This window comes from Balaenoptera ricei, chromosome X (assembly GCF_028023285.1).
Source record: "Balaenoptera ricei isolate mBalRic1 chromosome X, mBalRic1.hap2, whole genome shotgun sequence".
Lineage (NCBI taxonomy): Eukaryota > Metazoa > Chordata > Mammalia > Artiodactyla > Balaenopteridae > Balaenoptera > Balaenoptera ricei.
The window spans coordinates 1,193,879-1,220,891 of NC_082660.1; the positions used below are offsets into that span (position 1 = coordinate 1,193,879).

The 27,013-nt window shown below is 49.2% G+C and overlaps 1 protein-coding gene across 1 annotated transcript in view; it reads left to right on the forward strand.

The window, feature by feature from the left end:
• The window catches only part of ASMT (acetylserotonin O-methyltransferase), a 32,758-nt gene that overhangs the window by 1,919 nt on the left and 3,826 nt on the right, over positions 1-27,013 (forward strand). Inside the window, 8 exon segments of the mRNA XM_059911904.1 lie at positions 1,889-2,646; positions 7,363-7,537; positions 9,724-9,853; positions 16,008-16,085; positions 16,087-16,115; positions 18,016-18,070; positions 18,072-18,142; positions 26,644-26,773. Of these exon segments, the coding sequence (XP_059767887.1) occupies positions 2,635-2,646; positions 7,363-7,537; positions 9,724-9,853; positions 16,008-16,085; positions 16,087-16,115; positions 18,016-18,070; positions 18,072-18,142; positions 26,644-26,773 (680 nt within the window). The 5' untranslated portion in view covers positions 1,889-2,634.

Genomic DNA, 27,013 nt, shown 5'->3' on the forward strand with positions numbered 1-27,013 from the left:
ACCTGAGGCTACTTTCGTGCTCTGGTGCTTCCTAAGTTTCCACGGATGGGCAGACCTTGTTTCGTCATGCTTTGCTTTACTGCACTTTACAGGTGGTGGACTTTTTAGAAATGGAAGGTTTGGGGCCCCCCTGCGTCGAGCAAGTCTATCAGCGCCATTTTTCCAACATCATTTGCTCACTTTGTGTCTCTGTGTCACATTTTGGTCGTTCTCGCAGCATTTCAAACCTTTAAATTATTTGTTACGGTGTCTATGGTTTTTGATGTTATTACTATGACTTACAATATTTGTTTTACTGGGGTGGCCTGGAACCAAACCCGCAATCTCTCCAGCGGATATCTGTGTGCTTTTTGCTTTTATTTTCTTTGGCCTCGCTGCGCGGCACGTGGCATCTTAGTTCCCCAACCGGGGATCGAACCCACACCCCCTGCCGTGGAGGCGTGGAGTCTTCTTAACCACTGCACTGCCAGGGAAGCCCCTAGGCTCATTTTTAAAGAGCACTCGTCAACATAACTTCTTTTCTGGCCCATGAGAGTAGCCTTCTGTCAGGATGCCGTCTTCCTTCTTCTGGTAGAAACAGGGGCCGTTCAGGGCCCGGTTGCGCGGCACAGATGCTGCTCCGATAGGAAGCTCGGCATGGCCAGGCCCCCTGGGGCTCTCGTGGCCTCCAAGTCCTTCTGAGACGGGCCGGGACCCGGGACCCTTTGCGGCAGGGCTTGCCCCTGGACACACCTCTCCTGGAGCAGCGAAATACAAAGAAACTATAAGGGACTAAAAATAACTGCGTGCATGCGCAGCTGGGGCCAATCTGGACAAAAGATAAAAAGACCAAAAACCAACTGTGACCTCTGAAGAGCCAGGAGCAAAAGCAAGGCACTTCGCGTGCCCCCTGCACACGACACCACCTAAGGGGTGGGCAGCCCACCTAAGCCGCCTCCCCTCCAGCCCGACCCCTGGACACACCCCTACCCTCACCCCGTATAAGGAACCAGCTCCCCCCTCCTCGGGGAGCGGGGCCAGGGCACCTGTTACCTGTTCTCGCTCCCCCGCTGCTGCAGCAGGGACCCCAGTAAAGCTTTGCCTGAATTTCTTGTCTGGCCTCTGGTCAATTTCTATTGCTTAAGGAGGCCAAGACCCCTGGTCGGGAACACTTCCTGCCCCTGGAAGAGTAAATCCAAGCCCCGACCTTGAATTTCATAGGTTCAGTCTCTGCGTGTGTCCTGGTTCTTCTATCGCTCAATCTCATTACTAGACTAATCCCCTTAAGTGAAGATCCCGCATTGATTCTGCAGCCAAGGGGGATTTGGCTGAGAAAGGGCTGCTTGCGTTTTAATCAAGCAAATGGTCTCGATGGCCAGTCCCTCTGCCCTCCTGTGGGTCCCACCCAGGGGTCCCCCATCGCTCTCGCCTTCAGGCTGTGTCCACCGTGGCATGGTCAGCTGGCACTGAGGTCCTGCTTGCCGGGATCCAGGGTTGAAAAAGGCAGGAGGGCCACCACGGCAGGGGCAGGTGCGGGGGGAAGCTGCAGCCCCCATCTGGGCTCTGAGGGTTTAAACCTGAGCGTTAGAAATGGCTGGAAAAGTTGGGGAGCAGCTCCCCAGCGGGGCTGGGCCGTGGCAGGACCCGGTTCAGGGCGGGTTCTGGGCTTCCTCTGGGATTAGCATGGCTCACCATGGTTCATTGGTGATTGAAACGCCTCCAGTGGCAATAACTGCTCACCCTGGTGTAGCGGATTAAATGATGGCCCCCCCAAAACATATGTCCTTGTCCTAATCCCCAGAACCCAGGAACGGGACCTTATTTGGAAAAGGGGTGTTTGCAGATGAGATGAAGGGAAGGGTCTGAGATGAGGTCATCTGGATGAGGGTGGCCCTACATCCAATGACAGGGTCCTTCTAAGAGACAGAAGAGGAGAGACACAGACACAGAGGAGAAGCCCCGGGAAGACAGAGGCAGAGACGGGAGGGAGGCGGCCACAAGCCCAGGGACGCCTGGAGCCCCCAGAAGCTGGAAGAGGCGGGAAGGACCCTCCCTGGAGCCTCTGGAGGGACCTTGGCCCTGGGACACCTTGACCTCAGACGTCTGGTCTCCAGGACTAGGTGAGGATGAATGTTTGTGGTTTACAGCCCCCCAGTTTGTGGTCATTTGTTACAGCTGCACCAGAAAATTCATACACCCCCCCTCTCCCCATATGAAGGGCCCAGAGCCTGTTCAATCCATCCAATGAGTCATCAACGCCAGGGATTAGTGGGCATATGGGTTTGGGACCAGTTCCACAGCTGATGGTGCAAGGGCGGGCAGGGGCTGGGGGTGCGGGTGATTTTAGGGCTGTGTGCTCATCAGGGACAGAAGGAGTGAGCAGAAACCCCGGGGGTCCCCGTAAGCTTTGTCATCCCCTTAATCAAGCTGATGGAATTTTCTAGAATAATCCATCTTGGGCTCACTCCCGGGCCTCCAGCAAAGAGCTTGTGGCATCAGCACTGGGCCCCTGGCCGTCCCCTCAGCTTGCTCACAGACCCGTGATTCCCGAAGCCAGGACGATTGGGTCCTCCAAGCCAGGCTGGCCTGGAAGGAAGATGGGTTCCCCCTGGGGAGGAGGGCTACCGTCTCCTGAAGGAATATTCCAGTGCCTTCATGGTCTCCCAGGTAGGAAGCTCTGAGAGCTAGCGGGTGGGCGGGCAGACAGCCTGAGGCCGCCACCTGGATTGTTTGGTCTCCTCTGAGGGGGGGGCGGGGTGAGAATGTCCTGGAACTCTGGACAAGACTATGTGCAGAAGCTTGGCCCTCGGGGCCTGGGGCCCTTCTGGGGATCTGTTGACCCCCATGGACTGCGTCTCAGAATGGTGTTCATGAAAGCTTAACCTGAGCTAGGTAAGATTACAAAGGAGATGGTGGTTATTGGAATACAGGTAGCAACTTATTTCAAGCACTGTGTGGTCGAGGAATACGGGTGCTCGTCTGCTACACCCTAAACACAAGGTGATGCGTTTAAAATCGAGGCAGCTTCGAAAGGTTCACCCACGATGTAGTGGACGTGAGTGTTTCATCCCTTCTCGTGGCTGAATGAATGTTACGTGCAGTGAAAGTGCCAGACACAGAAGGTCACAGGGTGTGTGACTCTGTTTATAGGAGCCGTCCAGGACAGGCAAATCAGACAGACAGAGAGTGGGTTTGTGGTGCCAGGGGCTGTAGAGTAACAGCTCATGGGGACGGGGTCTCCTTTGGGGGGAATGAGAAGGTTCTGGAACCAGACAGAGGTGGTGGTTACACAACATTGTGAATGTGCTAAACGCCCCTGAGCTGTTTAGTCTAAAATGGTTAAAGGTGATTCTTGTGCTACTTGAATTTTTGCTTCAATGAGAAGTGGAGGGAAGTTAGAGTTGGACTTTACGCTGTAGAGAGACAGGGGTGGCGGGTGTGTTGAATGAGGTGTGAGCGGCGGGTGCTGGCCTTCGGCCGGATGCACTGGGAACCCAGTCCGTCCTCGCTTTGGGGTCCAGGTGCTGAAGCTCGCCGTGTGCAGAGCCGCTGGGCGGCGGGTAGGGGCAAAAGCCAGTCTCCTCCGCTTGCTTGAGGGCGAGGCTGGGCCTGTCTCCGGGAGAGCACGATCCCTCCAGGCTCTCTCTAGTGAGCCTCCAGCCTCACCACGTGGCAGCTGACCGTCCTCGGGGCCTAGAGATGCCCCGAGCTTGGCCACGCTGGCGGGAGGGGAGGGGTGTGCGGGTCTGCGGCAGCAAGACGGGGCGCTGTCTGCAGCTGGTGGTCCATGCAGACCCCCGGCATCGGGGAGGGCACTGCCCGCCGGCAGGGTCCCACGGTCTCTGCGGCCGCTGTCGTGCACCTGAGGACGGTGTGGCTCCTCCTGGCCACGTGGTCACACGTGCGTGGTCTGGGCGGACTTTGTCCTCGAGGCAGGTGCTCAGATTCAGGAAGGGTGGACCGAAAAGGGGAGCGAAGCGTCTTCCCCATCCAAGCCCCGGATCCCCCAATGCTACCCGGGGACCCCCGAGGGCCACGACGCCTATCTTAGCGCCACTGAGATACAGGGAAGAGGACCTTGCAGGAAACAGAGTAACTTGCTGCCTTCCCCTGGCTTGAACACGCGACCTGGCTGTGCTCCCATTCCGTCCCCAGCCGGCTGGGGCTGCCCGCTCTTTACTCGGTGCCAGCTGCGTGCTCACAGGGCGTTCGGTGGCTTGTAAATCTTGGGAGGAAAGTCGCTTTGGTGCACGCAGTTTCGTGCCATGTGCTGTCACCCATAACAGAACCAGCGCAGATGCAATCGTACTAGAATAAAACTTAATACAACCTGAACAGAACGAGAGAGTTAATAAAATCTCTGTAGAATAAAGCTGAATGCAGCCTTAAAAGAATAAGTCAATAACCTCTCAATAGAAGCGTGATTACAGCTTTACTATAATAAGAGTTAATACAACCTCACTACATAAAAGCTAACACCGTCTTAATCAGATAAAACAATACAACCGTTAATAGGACAAGAGTCAATAGAATCTCAATACGATAACAGGTTCATCCAACGTTAAGAGAATAAAACGTACTACAACCACATAGAATAAGAGTTCATAAAATCTTCATACACAAAGAGTGGCTACAACCTTAATACGGGAGCTCATACAATCATAACAGGGTAACAGGTAATGCAAACCTCACAGAGTGAGAATCAACACAACTTTAACAGAAGAAGAACTAGTACCATCTTTAGAGAATACACCTTAACACATCCTTAGTAGAACGAGACTTAATAAAACCTTAATAGAAAAACTCTGAATACAACCTTCATGGAATGAGAGTTAATAACATCTCAATAGAACAGGAGTGATTGCCATTTACTATACCAGGAGTTAATACAACCTCACTACAAGAGCTAATACCATCTTAATAGGATACAACTTAGTGCAGCCTTAATGCAGTAAGACTTCATGTGCCCTTAATAGGATAACAGCCAATAGTACCTTAAGAAGAGTAGATACAATCTTAATAAAATAAGAGTTACTGCAACCTTAAGGGAATAGGAATGGATACAATCTTAAGGAGAGTTAATATAAAATATAATCTTCGTAGAGTGAGCCGTTGATGGAACTTTATTTTAATATAATGGTTCTCAAATGGGGACTGTGCCCCCGGGGGCACACTTGTCAATGTCTGGGGACATGTTTGCTTGTCACAGCTGGGGTGGGGGGAGGGGGAGCTCCTGACATCTGGTGGGTGGAGACCAGGGAAGCTGGTCCACACCCCACAGTGCCCTGGACACCCCACATCAGAGGATGATCCAGCCCCAAACATCGGTAGTGCTGCTGCCTTAATAGACTAACAGTTACTAGAACCTTAATAACAGAATTAGGAATTAACACAATAGTATTGCACTCCCCTCTCCCACACGCATTTGGAGGGCTTTCCAGTGTAATCGTGGGTCGGGAAGCAGCAACTTCCCTAGTTAACATAGACACAGGTCTTATTTTTATGCTGTTAAAACAAGCCTCATAGTAAGTGTGGGAAACACATTGTCTCAAGAAACCATCTCTCCACTGCACACCTGAAACTAAGACAACACTGTAAACCAACTCTACTCCAGTAAAATTTTTTTTTAATTTTTAAAAATGAAAAAGAATAGATAAACAATAAGGACCTACTGTATAGCGCAGGGAACTATACTCAATATTTTGTAATCTATATGGGAAAAGAATCTGAAAAAGAATGTATACCTGTATTCTTTTATATGTAACTGAATCACTTTGCTGTACACCTGAAACTAACACGACATTGTAAATCCATTCTACTTCAAAAAAATAAAAATAAAAATTGTACCCGAAATCTAGGGTACAATTCTGGAAAAGAAAAAAAGAAAAAAAATTGTCTCTCCTCGTGGGGTGTTTATGGATCCACCTCTCATGGCCAGTATTATCCCAAACCATGTGTGCAAGGGAAAAAAATGCATTGATGGTTTAATCATTTTTTTTACCCTTTATGTATTATTTGGAGGCACCCTATTCACTTCTTTAGATGGAGAGAGGAAAAGAGAAACCATCTTAAGACTCTTGACACCAGCAGGTAGGGAACACCGCTGACACCTTAAGGAAAAAAAAAGGAATGCGTATATTTCCTTGTTTGGAAAATGAAAACAATGCAGAAGGAAGGGTCCAGAATGAAAAGGCAGAAGGCCCTGTCTGTCCCCCATCCCCCGAATTTCTGCTCCCAGGTGATCACTGTGACTAGCGAGGGACAGAGAGAGGATTATAGGATTCTGAAAACTCACGGGTGGTTTCCCGTGGTTGCATGTGCCCCTCGCTATCCCTCGGGCGTCCCCTTTGGGGACCTCGGAGTCCCTCACGGGGGGCGTGCATTTCCCAGGACAGGCTCCTGCTGTTCTTTCTGCAGCCTGATGCTGTTCCGGGCGGGTTCCGTGAAGAGCTTCTGTGGACGGACAGGGCGGGGGCAGCTGCTGCAGACGCCTGGACCTCCCAGGCTCCCACACCTTTGCTCCTGCCCGGCTGGCCAGCCCATGAATGACCCCCTTGGCCCCTGCCTCTAGGGGGGCAGCCCCCACCGGGTCCTGGCGCCCACCCTCCCTGGGGACCAATCCATCCTCTCCATGGGGCAGGATTAGGGCTCAACCCCTCAAACAGCAGGAGCAGTCTCTTCTTGGGTGCAAGGTGGAAGCATCATTTAAAAAATGTTTTTGTTGTGGTAAAATAGACATACTATAAAATTTACCATTTCAACCATTTTTAAGGGCACAGTTCATTGGCATCAAGTCCATTTATATTGTTGGGCAACCATCCCCACCATCATGTCCAGAACTTTCTCATCTTCCCAAACTTTGTCCCCATTAAACACTGACTCCCCCTCCCCGAGCCCCTGGACCCACCATCTACTTTCTGTGAATTTGACTCTTCTAGGGAACCCCGATACGTGTCCTTCTGTGTCTGGCTTCTCTCACTCAGCGTCATGTCCTCAAGGTTCATCCACATTGTACCTGGATCAGAATTCCCATCTTTTCTAAGACTGAGTCATATTCCATTGTTTTTACACTGTATTTTGTTTATCCATCCATCCATCAGTGGACACCTGGGTGGCATCCACCTTTTGGCCATTATGAAGAATGCTTCACGTGAACACACGGGTGTCCACGCTATCTGTTCGGCTCCCTACTTTTGGTTCTTTTGGGTCTACACCCAGCAGTGGAATTGCTAGATCCTATGGTCATCCTATGCTGAATTTTTTGAGGAACTGCCCTGTTTTCCTGAGCACTTCCAGATGCACGCTCCCTTCCCACGGTGTGTGCGTCTGAGCGTGGTTCTTAAGAGAATTAAAGCTGAGTCTGGTTTCTGCCATTGCCCCGAGGTTCTCTTCGCCGCCTGTGAGCTGGGAGTCTTTGACCTTCTGGCCGAGGCCCCGGAGGCCCTGGGCTCGGCGGCAGTGGCTGCACGTCTGGGCGTCAGCTCCCGAGGGACAGGGCTACTGCTGGATGCCTGTGTGTCCCTGAAGCTGCTTCAAGTGGAAGTGAGGAGAGAAAAAGGTAAGCATCCTGGCTATTTTGAAGGAGGCATTTTAAAGGTGCACCCTCAGCACATTTTTTTTTTCTGTAAAGGGCCAGAGAGTAAGTACTCTCAGCCTTGTGGGCTGGCCGTGTGGTCTCTGCAGCTGCCACCCATCTCTGCCTTTGGCGCACCCAAGCAGCTGGAGACAAATGGGCGGGGCTGAGTGCCAATAAAACTTCATTGACAACACAGGTGGTAGGCCAGGGTTCCAAGAAAACTTTATTAACAAAACAGGTTGTGGAACAGGGTTCTAGTAAAACTTTATTGATAAAACAGGTGGCGGGCCAGGGTTCCAATAAAACTTTATTGACAAAACAGGTGGTGGGCCAGGGTTCCAATAAAACTTTATTGACAAAACAGGTGGTGGGCCAGGGTTCCAATAAAACTTTATTGACAAAACAGGTGGTGGACCAGGGTTCCAATAAAACTTTATTGACAAAACAGGTGGTGGGCCAGGGTTCCAATAAAACTTTATTGATAAAACAGGTGGTGGGCCAGGGTTCCAATAAAACTTTATTGACAACACAGGTGGTGGGCCAGGGTTCCAATAAAACTTTATTGACAAAAACAGGCAGAGGGCCAAAACCAGAGAGCAAATGTGGGATGTCATTTACCAACTCCCGATCTAGAGGTTTCCTCAGGCTGGTGTATGCACTGGAACCCCAATGAAGTATCCAAGGAACAAGATACAAATGTGAAAAAAAAATCTCTAGGGAGTAATTTTCCATCAAGCTGAATTGATTCAATTCAGGGGTTGCCGTTTATGATGAGAGTATATTATTTTGGTGTTGAAGCTGCTTTTCTCTTATGGAAGGTGGTGATGGTAGGTGGGTTTTTTTTTGTTTTTAATGTCCTTCCTTTGCAAAATTCAAAATTGTCAACACTATGTCGGTCATCCAGATGGTTCTTTAGAGTTTTGTCAATCCGTGAAATTGCAAAGTGTAGGGACTATCGCTTGATAGAACAAGAGTGGGTGGCCTGGAGGTGGGAGGGGTGGGTGGTGGGCTTTTTTCTTGCAGCAAGGACTTGTGTACCTGTTGGGTTTCTGGGGTGCAAACAGTGGGGGCGAGTTAACTTGAACAGGAAGACATCATCTGAGGGATTGACAGCGCTCAGATAGCCCGGCTTGGAAATCAAGCAGGTGCCAGCCACACCACGTGAACAAGCTTTGCAGGTCCCCCTCCCGGCCCCCACTGCAGCACTGCCCCTGAATGCCCAGCCCATGCTGAAACCCGGCCAGGACACAGCCGTGGAGGATGCTGGACGTTCTGTGGGAAGCATCTGGGGATGGGAGGAGCCTGTGGTCCCCGCTGACACGCGGCCCAGGCAGGTGAGCATCTGGGCAAGCGCGCAGGCTAGGAAGCCCCGTGACGGCAGCGTCCACTCCGGCTCTGCCTCTGGGGTCCCCGTGGAGACCCGCAAACATTGGGCAGGTACACATTGTGCAGAAGCAATGAAAGGCTAGATCCTTCCTCCTCATGAGCAGGACAAGCCGCTCCTGTCCTAGGAGGGACGCCATGAACAAGAACAGGACCACGCTGGACCCCAAGCACCGCAGCTGGGCCCCCGGGACGGGCTCAGGCACCGGACGAGCCTTTCGGACATGTGGCCCCGAGATGCCCAGGGCCGTCCCCCCTTGTCGGGGGCTGGAGGGATGGAGTGGCTTAGGGTCCAGCCGGGGAGCACGGTGCCGTCTGCCCCGGGGGCTGTGGGCCTCCTGCACCTTGTGGGGAAGATGACGGCCCCACCAGGCTCGGGTCCCTGCTGCACAGCTGAGCTCACCCCAAAAGCGCCCCTTTCTCCCCTGATCTTTGTTTCCTCTGCACGAGTCGGGCTGTTGCCCCCATATGTCCATTTTAAAACCAGTTGTTATTTAAAGGTCCGCAGACCGTAATATACATTTCCCTCGGGCTCGTTGGCTGTTTCCACCCGCTCCACCGGATCGCCCCGTGGGATTTGCCAAAGCTGAACCCAGCAGGTGCGTCTGCTGCCCACAGGTCAGCCGGTCCTTCAGGACGAGGGTCCAGCTGTTGGGATTTCCATGGTCCCAGGCAGGAATCGCGCTTCGCGCAGGATGTTGCCAATGCTGGTGTCGGCATGTCGGCGATGCCTCGGTATCTAACGCATTTTGGGTTTTTTTTCCCTCTGTTCTGTGTGTTTTCAGCTGTGTATGAAAGCACAGAGCTCGCCAGCACCTACCTGGCCAGAGCCAGCCCCAAGTCCCAGCGGGACATGCTGCTGCACACGGCCAGGACCCCCTACCTGTGCTGGGGCCACCTGGCCGCGGCTGTCAGGTGGGTGCGGTGTCGGTGGCGCTCCTGAGTCCCAGGGCTGCCTGGGGGCTGGTTGCAGGGCCTCCGAGGAATCGAAATGCCGGGTTTCTCGTGGAACCAAACGCGACAGCATTAGCTTTGGGAATCCGGAGCAGATGTGTGAAGTCACCTGGTGTCGACCGACGGGATTAATCTAATGATGTCGTGATGAGAATCCTTTTGCTTGGGGAGTCTCCAGGGGAAGTAGGGCTGCCCCAGGGCAAAGCAGGAGGATAATCTGGAACATGCGGGTGGAACACCCTGCGTGCTGCTCTCTGTGTGATCGCCGTGCTCCGCACCGGGCTTCTCAGCCTCCCCCCGCTGGCACCTGGGGCTGGAGGACTCTGAGGCGGGGCGTCCCCCCCGCTGGCATCTGGGGCTGGAGGACTCTGATGCGGGGCGTCCTGTGCCCTGCGGGGTGGGGGGCATCTTCCCTGGTCTCCACCCGCCAGGTGCCAGGAGCTCCCCTCCCCGCAGTGTGACAACCAACAATGTCCCCAGACATTGACAAGTGTCTCCTGGGGGCAAAATCAGTTGTAATTGGGAATCACTACGGTAGAGACAGATGGATAGAGCTATAGATAAGTGATAGATATTGATAGATCAATATTATTAGATAAATAATGATAGATAAGTAATGATACATTATAGATGATAGATGATTGATAGACAATATTGATAGTTTAATAGGTGATTGCTATAGATATTGATAAAATGATAGCTATTGATAGGTATGGATAGATGATAGGTAGATAGATGGATCTATAGATACGTGAATCTATAGGTAGACGTTGTTGATAGATAAATATTGTTAGATAAATGCTGATAGATAAGTACTGATAGTGATCAATAGATGATAGATATTGACAGATGATGGATAGGTAATAGGGATAGTTTGAGAGATAGATGATGATGGATAGACATTATTGATAAATATTGATAGAAGATGATAAATATTGATAGGTGGGTCTAGATAGATGATAGAGAGATAGGGACCAGGGACACCAGGGACCGGTTTCATGGATGACAGTTTTTCCACGGACGGGGCGAGGGGGGTGGCAGGATAATTCGGGCAGTAATGCAAGCGATGGCGGGATAGTTCAGACGGTAATGCGAGCCGTGGGGAGCGATGGGGAGAAAGATGAAGCTTCGCTCGTTTGCCCACCACTCACCTCCTGCTGTGCGGCCCGGTTCCTAACAGGCTGTGGACCGGTACCGGTCCGCGGCCCAGGGGTTGGGGAACCCTGGCTGAATAGATAGATAATAAATGATAGATAATAGAATTATAATAGGTGACTGATAGAATCTCTGATGCTAGGTCAGGGTTTCTCAGCCTCAGCACGACTGACATCTGGGGCTGGAGGACCCTCTGCTGTGGGGCGTCCCGGGCCCTGTGGGGTGTGGGGCAGCTTCCCTGGTCTCCACCCGCCACGTGCCAGGAGCTCCCCTCCCCCAGTTGTGACAACCAACTGAAGACATTGACATTGTTGAGAACCGTGGCTCTACATTTTCTTTCTTAATTACTTTAACTTAAACCCCATCTTGAGCCTCCGGTAGCTTAGCTGTGAGAACCCGGGGACCCAGTTCTGCCACTGGTTTTGGAAAAGATACAGGTCATCAGATTCACGCTTATCATCGTTGTTTGACTTCACATCTCTCTTCCAAAGTCACAGCCACGTGCGACTCACCGCGCACGTAGTGTCGATGCTGTTCTGAGCGTCTGCAGGTGGTCCAGGGCTGGTGTGTAAAGTGCATCAGGGTCGGGCCCACAGCTTGGAGCCAAGGGGACTCTCAGTAAGTCTCTGAGGGAGACCAGAGTGTCAGGGGTCTCGTGTCACAAGCAGACAAGAGGGCCCAGTAGGGGCAGTGGCACCACAGAGCATGGACGCCCGTCTAAAGGGCCAGCCCCCCATCAGCTCACACCAGTTGTTCCCACGCGTCCATGGGGTGACAGCTGCCCCAGCTTCCGAGCTTTGTGTTTTACAAGAAGCAGGGTGTCTCGATTTTAAGCGGACGTCCCCTGAGTTTTTGACCTTCGGGCCCGTTCAGTTAAAGAAAGAAGCCGTGAGCAGCAAAGCAAGCACAGCACGAGCTGGACACGGCCCAGTGGACACTGCCCGAGGGTGCAGGTAACCAGCAGCGCCTCCACGTCTCCGCAGCTCTGGCTGGACCCTCTGGAGTCGGTCCGAGGGACTTCAGTGCTTTGTCCCATGTGCAAAAGGAGCCTGGTTTTGGAGCAGTGGAGAGGAACAGTCTTCTTCCTTCTGCCTCGTGCTGGTGTGTCTGGGTCCCACGCGTAGGCACGGATTTCTGCTGCTGTGTATTTTTCATCAGCGTCTCCCGAAGGTCAGGTGGGAAGGAGATGCCTCACCTGACCGAAGGCTGGGTCACCTCATATCCGTGGAAGGTGCAGGGGGCTGATTGCGGCCAGACTAGATCCAGGATGGAAGGGGGACAGCACACCTGTACATCAGGGAGCTGGGCAGTGGGGCCCAGGAGGACCCAGAAATCCGGCCCCCCCGCCTCAGGGGAGCAGGAGAAAGCTGTAGGTAGACCCACTGGCCCTCCATCTGCAAGGAGGGTCCCATCCCCAGGTGCCAGGGGCTGCGTCCTCCTGGACCGAGGCGTCGCCCCATTTCACGTCATCTTTACACTCTCTTTAGACTGTCGTTCGTTTCTTCTTTCCTCACATCAGAGAGGCCTGCTACACGGGTAACCTGCAGCTCTGAATGTGCAGTTACTTTTTGCAAACTAGAAAGGAATTCGTGAGTGTCTTGGGTTACTTGTTTCCTGTTTGTTCTGTCTGCGATGTAAGGATGGGGTCTGTGAGCGCCAGTGTGCGGTAACTAATGGGCAGTAAAGTCTCAGAACCCGAGTGATGCCCGCCCCGTTTTCAGAGACCAGAAGAACCAGTATCTGAAGGCCTTTGGGGTTCCCTCCGAGGAGCTCTTCACTGCCATCTACAGGTCACGCCAAGCACCTTTTTTTTTTTTTTTTTTTTGGCCTCGCTGCACGGCATGTGGGATCTTAGCTCCCCAACCGGGGGTTGAACCCGAGCCCCCTGCAGTAGAAGTGCAGGAGTCTTAACCACTGGACCGCCAGGGAAGTCCCAAGCACCTGCTCTGATAGGGTTATGCTTATTATATTTTAAAATTTTATTGAAGTGTAGTTGATTGACAGTGTTGTGTTACTGTCTGCTGTACAGCAAGCGACTCAGTTATACACATATATACAATCTTTAATATTCTTTTTTTAAAATTAATTTATTTTTGATAAAGCTTTAATTATGCCCACGGAGACATACAGTCTTTTTTTTTTTTTTAATTAATTAATTTATTTATTTATTTATTTTTGGCTGTGTTGGGTCTTCGTTTCCGTGCGAGGGCCTTCTCCAGTTGCGGCAAGCGGGGGCCACTCTTCATCGCGGTGCGCGGGCCTCTCACTATTGCGGCCTCTCTTGTTGTGGAGCACAGGCTCCAGACGCGCAGGCTCAGTAGTTGTGGCTCACGGGCCCAGCCGCTCCGCGGCACGCGGCATCCTCCCAGACCAGGGCTTGAACCCGTGTCCCCTGCCTTGGCAGGCAGATTCTCAACCACTGCGCCACCAGGGAAGCCCCTAATATTCTTTTCCATGATGGTTTATCCCAGGATATTGTGTATAGTTCCCTGTGCTCTACAGTAGGACCTTGTTGTGTATCCATCCTGTATATACGAGGCTGCATCTGCTAATCCTGACCTTCCAACCCTTCCCTCCCCTACCCCCTCCCCCTGGCAACCACTAGTCTGTTCTCTGTGTCTGTGAGTCTGTTTCTGTTTCATAGATAAGTTCATTTGTGTCAGATTTTAGATTCCACATATGAGTGATATCATATGATATTTGTCTTTCTCTGACTTACTTCACTTACCTGATCATCTCTAGGTCCATCCATGTTTCTGCAAATGGCATTATTTCATTCTTTTTTATGGCTGAGTAATATTCCATTGTATATATGTGCCACATCTTCTTTATCTGTTCATCTGTCGGTGGATATTTAGGTTGTTTCCATGTCTTGGCTATTGTGAATAGTGCTGCTATGAACACCGGAATGCATGTATCTTTTTGAATGAGAGTTTTATCTGGATATATGCCCAGGAGTGGGATTGCTGGGTCATATGGTAGCTCTATTTTTAGTTTTTTGAGGAACCTCCATACTGTTCTCCATAGTGGCTGCACCAACTTACATTCCCACCAACAGTGCAGGAGGGCTCCCTTCTCTCCACACCCTCTCCGGCACTTACTGTCTGCAGACTTTTTAATGATGGCCATTCTGACCGGTGTGAGGTGATACCTCACTGCAGAGTCACGCTTATTTTTAAAAGAAATACAGGGCTGAGGCAGTGTGTCCAAATAGAGCAAAACAGAAGGAAGTTGATATTTAATTTAAAATTTAAAAAAAAAACCCAGATTTGGCAGTTCTGATGTTTGTGTGGATCAATTCCCTGTGTCGATGCCAATATTTTAATCTTCATTTTAAAGCAGAAAAACAAGGCCTTGTTTTGATTTGGCTGGAGTGATGCAGGGAATACTTTTTTCTTTCTTTTTTTTTTTTTGTGGCTTTCTGTAGAAAGACGCAGGCCTGGGGTTTTGCATGAAGCGCTGGTGTAAACGTTGTGAGATGGTGATGACTTCGTGATTATTTGCAGTGCTTGGCGCTGCTCACAGGTGCAGCAGGAAAAGCACAAAGGATGGGGGTGTAGCTGAGGGTCCTCTACAAGCTGGCGCCTGTCTTCCCCTCCCTCCCTCCCTTCCTCCCTTTCTCCCTTTCTCCCCCCTTCACTCCCTTCCCCGCACTTCCTACACGGAGACCAAACCCACACAGCAGACTCCGCAGAGGGGCCAGAGGAGAGAGGGACCCCCAGGCCCTCCTCACCTACCCAACATCCTTGAATCCTTCTCCGCCCCCTCCCAAGACCCCCCGCCCCGCCCCACAGTCTCTTCCCCACCTCCGCGAATCCCCCCCCTTTGGAGGCCTGGCCCCCGCGTGTGTGGACTCCCTCCTGGACTTGCAAAGGGGCCCAGGTCGCCTTGCCCTCCGCCCTGTGGGGCGGGGGACACGCCCTGGATTTCCCTGACTCTGACCTGCTCTTACGATGGAAATGATGCCAGAAATCTTGGCTCTCTGGGCACCGATGCCAGATGGAAATAGGGAGACAGAGTTTTGGAGGAAAAGAGAGAATCGCTGTACTCTTTGCCAGGCAGAGAGGGAACACGGCAGGCTAGTGCCTCAAGGACTTGTGCCCCCCACCTGGGCAACGGGGAGAGGGTTTTACCGCTGGGGCTCGTGGCAGCAGGCTAGTGTCTCAAGGACTGTGCCCCCCTCCTGGGAAACAGGGAGAGGGTTTACAGCTGGGGCTCGTGGCAGAGGCTAGTGCCTCAAGGACTGTGCCCCCCACCTGGGCAATGGGGAGAGGGTTTTACCGCTGGGGCTCGTGGTCTGGGGTAGGCGATAAGGCCGGTCTTGCCTTTCTTTTCTTCTGCAAATTCACTGCCAAAGCTGGCGTCAGGTGGCTCAGCGGCCAGGCCTGGTGTTCCTGAGGTTATCCGCCCGTGACCTCCTTTCTGAACTGAAGAATGTTGCGAGGGAGGGTAGGGGGAGAGGAACGCCAGGTGCGAGTGTAGTTCATACGGAGTCAGAGTGTAATTAACTTTGTGCGGGACACATCTAGCTGCAAGTGTCTGCTAGTAGCAACAGCTGAAGAATAACCAAGACTGCTTAATTCTTTCAGGCCTGATGAGGCTGTTTTCCTAGCCTGTTCATTGTTTCCTGATTTTCCTTGTTTACCAGAAAAGGAGAGTCTCATTTCTCTTTCTTTGCTGCAACAGAGGCGGCCTCCCGCCGGGGCCCCTAGAGGAGGATCCCTTCCTTCCGGCCGTACTCCCGGGCCCCGGGAGCCAGGTGCCTGTCTGTGTGTGGGGCGTTGACCCGGGGCCCCTGACACCCCGGATCTCACCCACCTCCAGCAGCTCGGGTTCCGATCCACAGACGCAGAGCCTGCCATTGTACCCGCGGGACTCGGCACAGGGGTCCCCGTGTCGGCGCTCACGATGCCCGCCCCGAATTCTGCACGGTTCTCACCGGCGCGCCTTCCCACGCCAGGTCCCAGGGCGAGAGGCCGCAAGCCGTGCGGGGCCTGCAGGACGAGTGGAGGCTCGGAGGGCCGAGGGTAGTGGCTGTTACCCTTCCCGCGCGTCTGTGACCTCGGAGGTGAGTGTCTGCCCCGTACCTGGAGCTGGGTTTGGAACTCGGTGTGGGGAGCGTATGAATCCTCGGTTTTTAAAAATTGAAGTCTAGTTGATTTACACTGTTGTGTTAGTTCCAGGTGTACAGCAGAGCGATTCAGTTTTATACATACATATATATATATATTCTTTTTCAGATTCTTTTCCCTTATAGGTTGTTACAGGATACTGAATATAGGTCCCTGTGCTCTACAGTAGGTCCTCGTTGTTTGTCTGTTTTGTATAGAGTAGTGTGTGTATCTGTGAATCCCAAACTCCTCATTTATCCCTCGCCACCCCCCCTTAGCAAACACAAGTCTGTTCTCTATGTCTGTGGGTCTCTTTCTGTTTCATACGTAAGTTCATTTGTGTCATATTTTAGATTCCACTTAGAAGTGATATCATATGATATTTGTCTCTGACTTACTTCATTTAGTATGATCATCTCTGGGTCCATCCATGTTGCTGCAAATGGCATGATTTCATTCTTTTTTATGGCTGAGTAATATTCCACTGTATATATGCACCACATCTTCTTTATCCATTCCTCTGTCAGTGGACATTTAGGTTGCTTCCATGTCCTGCAGGGAAACACTGCTGCAGTGAACATTGGGGGTGCATCTTGGGATCTTTTCAGATTATGGTCTTCTCCAGATATACGCCCAAGAGTGGAATTGCCAGTTCATACGGCAGCTCTGTTGTGTAGTTTTCTGAGGAACCTCCATACTGTTCTCAGTAGTGGCTGCAGCAGTTTACATCTCCACCCACAGTGCACAAGGACACCCCTGGTTTGAACAGTTCCTGGTGACCCCGTGAAGGAGGAAGATGGAAATCCCAGTTCAGACAGCAGGGAACAGCTTCCTTTCACTTCCCAGAGGCTGTCGTGGCCGCAGCTCCTTACTGTAGCCAACTAGCAACGGCTCCAAGGACGAGGGCGTGGGACACAGACGTGGGTCTCCGTGTGGGCAACAGTCAGAACCCTCTGGGCGGGGTTGGAGGGTGGTCTGCTGAAACTCCGAGAGCAGAGTCTTCTCATGCTGCCTTCCTGGTGGAGGAAAATACCGTGTGAGCCTGCAAGGGTCAGGAGAGTTTACTGGGGGACAGATGTCACTCCTCCCTTGGGGACCTTATGCTGTGATGCTGATGGAGATGAGAAGGATGGCCGGCCGTGTCTGGACATTGGACGCTGGCGGCTCGTAGAACAGACGCAGGACTGGGTGGGTGGTCCTCCTCCCTGTCTTACGGGATAAGGAGGTGGGGCTCCGTTGAGGTCGAAACAGCAGCGGTGAGCGCCGCCCCTTGGTCTGGTTTCGGGAAACCCTGCGGCTCCCTCCCCGACCCAGCGCTGCCTTCCCATAGAGGAGGACGGAAAGCACGGGTCCCCCTTCGGATAGGGATGTGAGGCTTCAGAAAATCATCTCTGGTGCACAAGGGGTGTCTTTGCCATGTTGGCTGGTAGCACGTTCCTCTAAGCAAGAGCAGACTTGCAACTGCTCTGCCTTGGGGGCAGCTGGGCATGAAAACACAAGACAGGAGGGTCTCCAGGACCTGGGACGTGCATGCCGCTGGTGTCTGGCAGGGTCCCCCTTGTTTCTCACCGGGGCGTCCCCTGGAAATGTCCCCCACAGGGACCCATGGGCATATCCCACTCCAGCATTTGCCCAGGGCTTCCTCTGCTTGGCTGTTGTCTGTCTTCGGGTGGACAGATGCCCCGGCGCGAGAGGACACAGTCAGGTCAGAGTCTGTGTGGAAGGCTGGCGTGCGGGTCGGCCCAACCAGGAAGACCCCCTAGATTCCAGGGCTTGTAGGTGAGCCTGTAACTATGGAGACCAGAGTGTGGGTACCACCCAGGTCCCCACGCTGTCACGTCCTGTGTCCGCTTGCAGGTGGTTCCGGGGCTCTGGCCAAGGCGTGCATGTCTCTGTACCTGGGGTCTCAGGTCACCAGACGTGGTCCAGATGACAAAGAGGCACTTCTCATTCCCGGAGGATGAACGGATCGGCTTCTGTGAAGGTGGGTTTCCAAGTGCTGTCTGTGTCCACGGGGAAACGGACGCGTCACGGGGGGGCGTGGGATAAGGCGGCGGTGGATGGTCAGAGTGGGTTCCTCCACACTCCAAATATACTCCCCCTCAGCCTAGAACTGTGAGTCATGACACATGGAAAACTCTGGGAGGGTATGTTGTTTTCTTGCAATTAATTCTTTCTTGAGTATTGTACTGGGTTCAACAGTGTCCCGTCCAAATTCATGTCCACCTAGAATTTGTGAATGGGACCTTATTAGGAAATAGGGTCCTTGCAGATGTGACGAAGTGAAGGATATGAGATGAGGTCCTCCTGGAGGAGGGTGGCCCTACAACCAATGACAGGGTCCTTCTAAGAGACAGAAGAGGAGAGACACAGACACAGAGGAGAAGCCCCGTGAAGACGGAGGCAGAGACGGGAGGGATGCGGCCACAAGCCCAGGGACGCCTGGAGCCCCCAGAAGCTGGAAGAGGCGGGAAGGACCCTGCCCTGGAGCCTCTGGAGGGAGCGCGGCCCTGGGACACCTTGACCTCTGACGTCTGGTCTCCAGGATGGGAGAGGATGGATTTCCTGGTCTGTGGCCATTTCTTACGGCCATTTCAGGGCACCCACACAGGCATCTAAATCCAGGTCATTTATGAATGACAGTAAATGACATGGGTTGAAGTTAGGATCAGGGGTCAGTTCCTGACTCAGAAGCTTGAGAAGCTTCTCAGGCTTTCCAAGGCTCAGAGACTACAGCAGCTTTGCCAAGAGCTGGAAGGGACGTCCTCTTGCTTTGGAAACGTGGGGTGCGGCTCCCAGAGATGGGCTGTCCCAGGAACTACGGTCTAACCAGCAGACGCCCTGTACCTCCATTTATGGAGGAAACTGGCCTTTCGTGGTTCTTTTTTTCTGCTCGCTCAGAAGAAAAACACCAGCTGGGGATATTATTTCCGTCCACTCTTAGATCTGCTGTAAATTCACTATGATTATTATTATTGTTTTTGGCTACACCATACGGCTTGTGGGATCTTAGCTCCCTGACCAGGGATTGAACCTGTGCCCACTGCAGTGGAAGTGTGCAGTCTTAACCACTGGACCACCAGGGAAGTCCCTCGCTATTATTATTATTTTTTAAATCACCTCCACGGGACTTCCCTGGCGGTCCAGTGGTTAAGACTTCATCTTCCAATGCAGAGGGTGCAGGTTCGATCCCTGGTCAAGGAGCTAAGATCCCATATGCCTCACGGCCAAAAAACCAAAACATAAAACAGAAGCAATATTGTAACAAATTCAATAAACACTTTAAAAATGGTCTACATCAAAAGATCTTTAAAAACAACAAATCACCGCCAAGTTCATGGCATCTCATGGGACAGGCCATCAGCATTGCATCTGGGGCCAGATGTGGGGTAGACACTCCCGAAATGTTGACTGATCCAGACGAAGGATCATCTCCTTTTGAACAACTCTGGATCTCATAGGCTGATTTCAAGGTGACAAGAACGTGCTGAATCGTGTCCTTGAAGGGCTGGATACCATCTTTATTTAAAATTCTGAAATTTGGGGACGTCCCTGGTGGTCCAGTGGGTAAGGCTGCACAGTCCCAATGCAGGGGGCCCAGGTTCGATCCCTGGTCGGGGAACTAGACCCCGCATGCACACTGCAACTAAGAAGTCCGCATGCCGCAACTAAAGATCCTGCGTGCTGCAACTAAGACCTGGTGCAGCCTAAATGAATAAATAAATAAAAATAAATATTTAAAATTCTGAAATTTTGACCATCAGGAATTTGTTGGGGGGTGTGGGGGGCTTAACGCTGATTTTTAAAAAATTCTTTTTAATTTTTATTTATTTTTGGCTGTGTTGGGTCTTCGTTGCTGCGCGCGGGCTTTCTTTAGTTGTGGCGAGCGGGCTTTCTTTAGTTGCGGCGAGCGGGGGCTACTCTTCGTCGTGGTCTGCAGGCTTCTCACTGCAGTGGCTTCTCTTGTTGTGGAGCACGGGCTCTAGGCGCGCGGGCTTCAGTAGTTGTGGTGCATGGGCTCAGTAGTTGTGGCTCGCAGGCCCTAGAGAGCAGGCTCAGTAGTTGTGGCGCATGGGCTTAGTTGCTCCGTGGCATGTGGGATCTTTCCGGCTCAGGGCTCGAACCCGTGTCCCCTGCATTGGCAGGCGGATTCGTTTTGTTTTTTTTTCCAGTTTTTTTTTTTTTAATCAGCCATCAATTTTATAAACATCACTGTATACATGTCAATCCCAATCGCCCAATTCAGCACACCACCATCCCCACCCCACTGCAGTTTTCCCCCCTTGATGTCCATACGTTTGTTCTCTACATCTGTGTCTCAACTTCTGCCCTGCAAACAGGTTCATCTGTACCATTTTTCTAGGTTCCACATACATGTGTTAATATACGATATTTGTTTTTCTCTTTCTGACTTACTTCACTCTGTATGACAGTCTCTAGATCCATCCACGTCTCAACAAATGACTCAATTTCGTTCCTTTTTATGGCTGAGTAATATTCCATTGTATATATGTACCACAACTTCTTTATCCATTCGTCTGTCGATGGGCATTTAGTTTGCTTCCATGACCTGGCTATTGTAAATAGTGCTGCAATGAACATTCGGGTGCATGTGTCTTTTTGAATTACGGTTTTCTCTGGGTATATGCCCAGTAGTGGGATTGCTGGGTCATATGGTAATTCTATTTTTAGTTTTTTAAGGAACCTCCATATTGTTCTCCATAGTGGCTGTATCAATTTACATTCCCACCAACAGTGCAGGAGGGTTCCCTTTTCTCCACACCCTCTCCAGCATTTGTTTTTTGTATATTTTCTGATGATGCCCATTCTAACTGGTGTGAGGTGATACCTCATTGTAGTTTTGATTTGCATTTCTCTAATAATTAGTGATGTTGAGCATCTTTTCATGTGCTTCGTGGCCGTCTGTATGTCTTCTTTGGAGAAATGTCTATTTAGGCCTTCTGCCCATTTTTGGATTGGGGTGTTTGTTTCTTTAATATTGAGCTGAATGAGCTGTTTATATATTTTGGAGATTAATCCTTTGTCCGTTGATTCGTTTGCAAATATTTTCTCCCATTCTGAGGGTTGTCTTTTCGTCTTGTTTATGGTTTCCTTTGCTGTGCAAAAGCTTCAAAGTTTCATTAGGTCCCATTTGTTTATTTTTGTTTTTATTTCCATTACTCTAGGAGGTGGATCAAAAAAGATCTTGCTGTGATTTATGTCAAAGAGTGGTCTTCCTATGTTTTCCTCTAAGCGTTTTATAGTGTCCAGTCTTACATTTAGGTCTCGAATCCATTTTGAGTTTATTTTTGTGTATGGTGTTAGGGAGTGTTTTAATTTCATTCTTTTACATGTAGCTGTCCAGTTTTCCTAGCACCACTTATTGAAGAGACTGTCTTTTCTCCATTGTATATTCTTGCCTCCTATGTCATAGATTAGTTGACCATATGCGTGTGGGTTTATCTCTGGGCTTTCTATCTTGTTCCATTGATCTATGTTTCTGTTTTTGTGCCAGTACCATATTGTCTTGTTTACTGTAGCTTTGTAGTATAGTCTGAAGTCAGGGAGCCTGATTCCTCCAGCTCCGTTTTTTTCCCTCAAGACTGCTTTGGCTATTTGGGGTCTTTTGTGTCTCCATACAAATTTTAAGATGATTTGTTCTAGTTCCGTAAAAAATGCCATTGGTAATTTGATAGGGATTGCATTGAATCTATAGATTGCTTTGGGTAGTATAGTCATTTTCACAGTATTGAGCTTTCCATTCCAATAACATGGTATATCTCTCCATCTGTTGGTATCATCTTTAATTTCTTTCATCTGTGTCTTATAGTTTTCTGCATACAGGTCTTTTGTCTCCCTAGGTAGGTTTACTCCTAGGTATTTTATTCTTTTTGTTGCAGTGGTAAATGGGAGTGTTTCCTTAATTTCTCTTTCAGATTTTTCATCATTAGTGTATAGGAATGCAAGAGATTTCTGTGCATTAACTTTGTATCCTGCAACTTTACCAAATTCATTAATTAGCTCTAGCAGTTTTCTGGTGGCAGTTTTAGGATTCTCTATGTATAGTATCATGTCATCTGCAAACAGTGACAGTTTTACTTCTTCTTTTCCAATTTGTATTCCTTTTATTTCTTTTTCTTCTCTGATTGCCGTGGCTAGGATTTCCAGAACTATGTTGAATAATAGTGGTGAGAGTGAACATCCTTGTCTTGTTCCTGATCTTAGAGGAAATGCTTTCAGTTTTTCACCATTGAGAATGATGTTTGCTGTGGGTTTGTCATATACGGCCTTTATTATGTTGAGGTAGGTTCCCTCTATGCCCACTTTCTGGAGAGTTTTTATCATAAATGGGTGTTGAATTTTGTCAAAAGCTTTTTCTGCATCTATTGAGATGATCATATGGTTTTTCTTCTTCAATTTGTTAATATGGTGTATCACATTGATTGATTTGCGTATATTGAAGAATCCTTGCATCCCTGGGATAAATCCCACTTGATCGTGGTGTATGATCCTTCTAATGTGTTGTTGGATTCTGTTTGCTAGTATTTTGTTGAGGATTTTTGCATCTATATTCATCAGTGATATTGGTCTGTAATTTTCTTTTTCTGTAGTGTCTTTGTCTGGTTTTGTTATCAGGGTGATGGTGGCCTCATAGAATGAGTTTGGGAGTGTTCCTTCCTCTGCAATTTTTTGGAAGAGTTTGAGAAGGGTAGGTGTTAGCTCTTCTCTAAATGTTTGATAGAATTCACCTGTGAAGCCATCTGGTCCTGGACTTTTGTTCGTTGGGAGATTTTTAATCACAGTTTCAATTTCATTACTTGTGATTGGTCTGTTCATATTTTCTATTTCTTCCTGGTTCAGTCTTGGAAGGTTATACCTTTCTAAGAATTTGTCCATTTCTTCCAGGTTGTCCATTTTATTGGCATAGAGTTGCTTGTAGTAGTCTCTTATGTTGCTTTGTATTTCTGCACTGTCTGTTGTAACTTCTCCTTTTTCATTTCTGATTGTATTGATTTTAGTCCTCTCCCTCTTTTTCTTGTTGAGTCTGGCTAATGGGTTATCAATTTTGTTTATCTTCTCAAAGAACCAGCTTTTAGTTTTATTGATCTTTGCTATTGTTTTCTTTGTTTCTATTTCATTTATTTCTGCTCTGATCTTTATGATTTCTTTCCTTCTGCTAACTTTTGGTTTTGTTTGTTCTTCTTTCTCTAGTTTCTTTCAGTGTAAGGTTAGATTGTTTACTTGAGATTTTTCTTGTTTCTTGAGGTAGGCTTGTATAGCTATAAACTTCCCTCTTAGAACTGCTTTTGCTGCATCCCGTAGGTTTTGGGTCGTCGTGTTTTCATTGTCATTTGTCTCTAGGTATTTTTTGATTTCCTCTTTGATTTCTTCAGTGATCTCTTGGTTATTTAGTAATATATTGTTTAGCCTCCATGTGTTTGTGTTTTTTACGTTTTTTTCCCTGTAATTCATTTCTAATCTCATAGTGTTGTGGTCAGAAAAGATGCTTGATATGATTTCAATTTTCTTAAATTTACTGAGGCTTGATTTGTGACCCAAGATGTGATCTATCCTGGAGAATGTTCTGGGTGCACTTGAGAAGAACGTGTAATCTGCTGTTTTTGGATGGAATGTCCTATAAATATCAATTAAATCTATCTGGTCTATTGTGTCATTTAAAGCTTCTGTTTCCTTATTTATTTTCAGTTTGGATGATCTGTCCATTGGTGTAAGTGAGGTGTTAAAGTCTCCCACTATGATTGTGTTACTGTCAATTTCCTCTTTTATAGCTGTTAGCAGTTGCCTTATGTATTGAGGTGCTCCTATGTTGGGTGCATATATATTTATAATTGTTATATCTTCTTCTTGGATTGATCCCTTGATCATTATGTAGTGTCCTTCCTTGTCTCTTGTAACGTTCTTTATTTTAAAGTCTATTTTATCTGATATGAGTATAGCTACTCCAGCTTTCTTTTGATTTCCATTTGCATGGAGTATCTTTTTCCATCCCCTCACTTTCAGTCTGTATGTGTCCCTAGGTCTAAAGTGGGTCTCTTGTAGACAGCATATAAATGGGTCTTGTTTTTGTATCCATTCAGCAAGCCTGTGTCTTTTGGTTGGAGCATTTAATCCATTCACGTTTAAGGTAATTATCGATATGTATGTTCCTATGACCATTTTCTTAATTGTTTTGGGTTTGTTTTTGTAGGTCCTTTTCTTCTCTTGTGTTTCCCACTTAGAGAAGTTCCTTTAGCATTTGTTGTAGAGTTGATTTGGTGGTGCTGAATTCTCTTAGCTTTTGCTTGTCTGTAAAGCTTTTGATTTCTCCATCAAATCTAAATGAGATCCTTGCCGGGTAGAGTAATCTTGGTTGTAGGTTCTTCCCTTTCATCACTTTAAGTATATCATGCCACTCCCTTCTGGCTTGCAGAGTTTCTGCTGGGAAATCAGCTGTTGACCTTATGGGAGTTCCCTTGTATGTTATTTGTCGTTTTTCCCTTGCTGCTTTCAATAATTTTTCTTTGTCTTTAATTTTTGCCACTTTGATTACTATGTGTCTCGGCGTGTTTCTCCTTGGGTTTATCCTGTATGGGACTCTCTGCACTTCCTGGACTTGGGTGGCTATTTCCTTTCCCATGTTAGGGAAGTTTTCGACTATAATCTCTTCAAATATTTTCTCTGGTCCTTTCTCTCTCTCTTCTCCTTCTGGGACCCCTATAATGTGAATGTTGTTGCGTTTAATGTTGTCCCAGAGGTCTCTTAGGTTGTCTTCATTTCTCTTCATTCTTTTATCTTTAGTCTGTTCTGCAGCAGTGAATTCCACCATTCTGTCTTCCAGGTCACTTATCCGTTCTTCTGCCTCAGTTATTCTGCTCTTGATTCCTTCTAGTGGAGTTTTCATTTCAGTTATTGTATTGGTCATCTCTGTTTGTTTGTTCTTTAATTCTTCTAGGTCTTTGTTAATCATTTCTTGCATCTTCTCAATGTTTGCCTCCATTCTTATTCCGAGGTCCTTGATCATCTTCACTATCATTATTCTGAATTCTTTTTCTGGAAGGTTGCCTATGTCCACTTCATTTAGTTGTTTTTTTGGGGTTTTCTCTTGTTCCTTCATCTGGTATATAGCCCTCTGCCTTTTCATCTTGTCTGTCTTTCTGTGAATGTGGTTTTTGTTCCACAGGCTGCAGGATTGTAGTTTTTCTTGCTTCTGCTGTCTGCCCTCTGGTGGTTGAGGCTGTCTAAGAGGCTTGATGGGAGGCTCTGGTGGTGGGTAGAGCTGACTGTTGCTGTGGCGGTCAGAGGTCCATAAAACTTTTCGGCAGACGGATTCTTAACCACTGCGCCACCAGGGAAGTCCTTAATGTTGATTTCTAAAACCATTGTATTAAAATATATTGAATCTCAATGACCCAGTTTTGGGGCCCCTTAAATTTTGTGTGCACAGGCAGTGCCTCACCCTGATCTTAACCCTAATCCCACCCCTGGGGAGTCTTCCTCTTACTTCTTGGAGATACACGATCAGTGTTACTTTGGTGCCTCATTTGGAAAATGGGTGAAGAAGCAGACTTTGGAGGTTGGGGGAATTAAGTGAAATACTACTTTATTATGTGCTGTTACCCCGTTGAGGTTGGGTGTCTGCGATTGGTCCCCAAGGGCAGCTGGTAGAAGGTGCAGGCATGTCGACCTTCATTCCTGGGTCTGCATTCTCTCCAGGCTGTAGGCAAATGGACACCTGACCGAATTTGGCCCTTGGGCCGTAGTTTTCTAAGAAAAACCCCTGTCTTTCTTCATTGAGTGGAAGAAAATCCATTTGGAGGAACCTCCTTCTCCATGCCCTATCTCATGGGAGAGTATTCTGGGGTCCATATTTCCTGGGATACTCAGCACAAGGAAGAGAGCCAGGGGATAGCCTCTGTGTCATCCAAGACATCCTCCCCAATTCCCGTGAATTTGCAGAGTCTGGACCACACAGGTCAGCTGAGGTAACCCTGTACGGCTCAGGACTATCCAAGCTCTCTTCCCACATTGATACTTCTTGCAGGAAAAATGGTAGGAGAGTTGAGTGCTGGCCACCACCTACAGGTAAGAGTCTCTCTTCGGCATTTTTATTCAGTCAGGGAAACACATATGGACCTTGCTGGCCCAGTTTGACTCATCGGAATGGAGCTTCTGATGCATTGCCTGGGACCTCCTGAAATCCATGGCTTAAAGGATGCTGTCTGTTTACACGGGACCTTCGGAAAAAAAATAAAAATAAATCCATTGTCCAGATCTGATGGAGGGAAAGGGGCCCCCAAACATCGTTCAGAATGGTCCTGTCTTCACTGAGATTTCTTTTTGTTCAGGGTCTGGTTGAAAGGTCACCAGCTGGGAAGATCTGGGGAAAGCTCGGTCCATACAGGTGGCCTTTCCCCGCTGGGTGTTGGTGTGGTACAATGGGATTGAGATGCAGGCTGACCCCAGGGCACTCGCCCTGCGTTACAGGAGATTTCTTTAAAGACTGCCTTCCGGAGCCGGATCTGTGCATCCTGGCCAGGGCCCTGCATGACTGGACGGGTGAGAAGTGTTCACACCTGCTGGGGAGAATCTACGAAGCCTGCAAGGCAGGTAAAAGGTAGGGCTGCGTGTCGCTGTGCTGGCAACTCGGGGCGGGGTTGGCAGGCTCTCCTTGGGATGCCGGGGACTGAGTTCATGTCACAGGTAAGGGGCGTCATCCAACCCAATGGATCTCTTTCCGCATCAGTAATTAAAACCGACAAAAAATGGCATTGATAACCATTCTGCAGCGTATCGCAATGAAAGATGGAGGTAGCCGCTGTGTGTGAGGGGGACAGTATCCTGTGAGGTCACCATC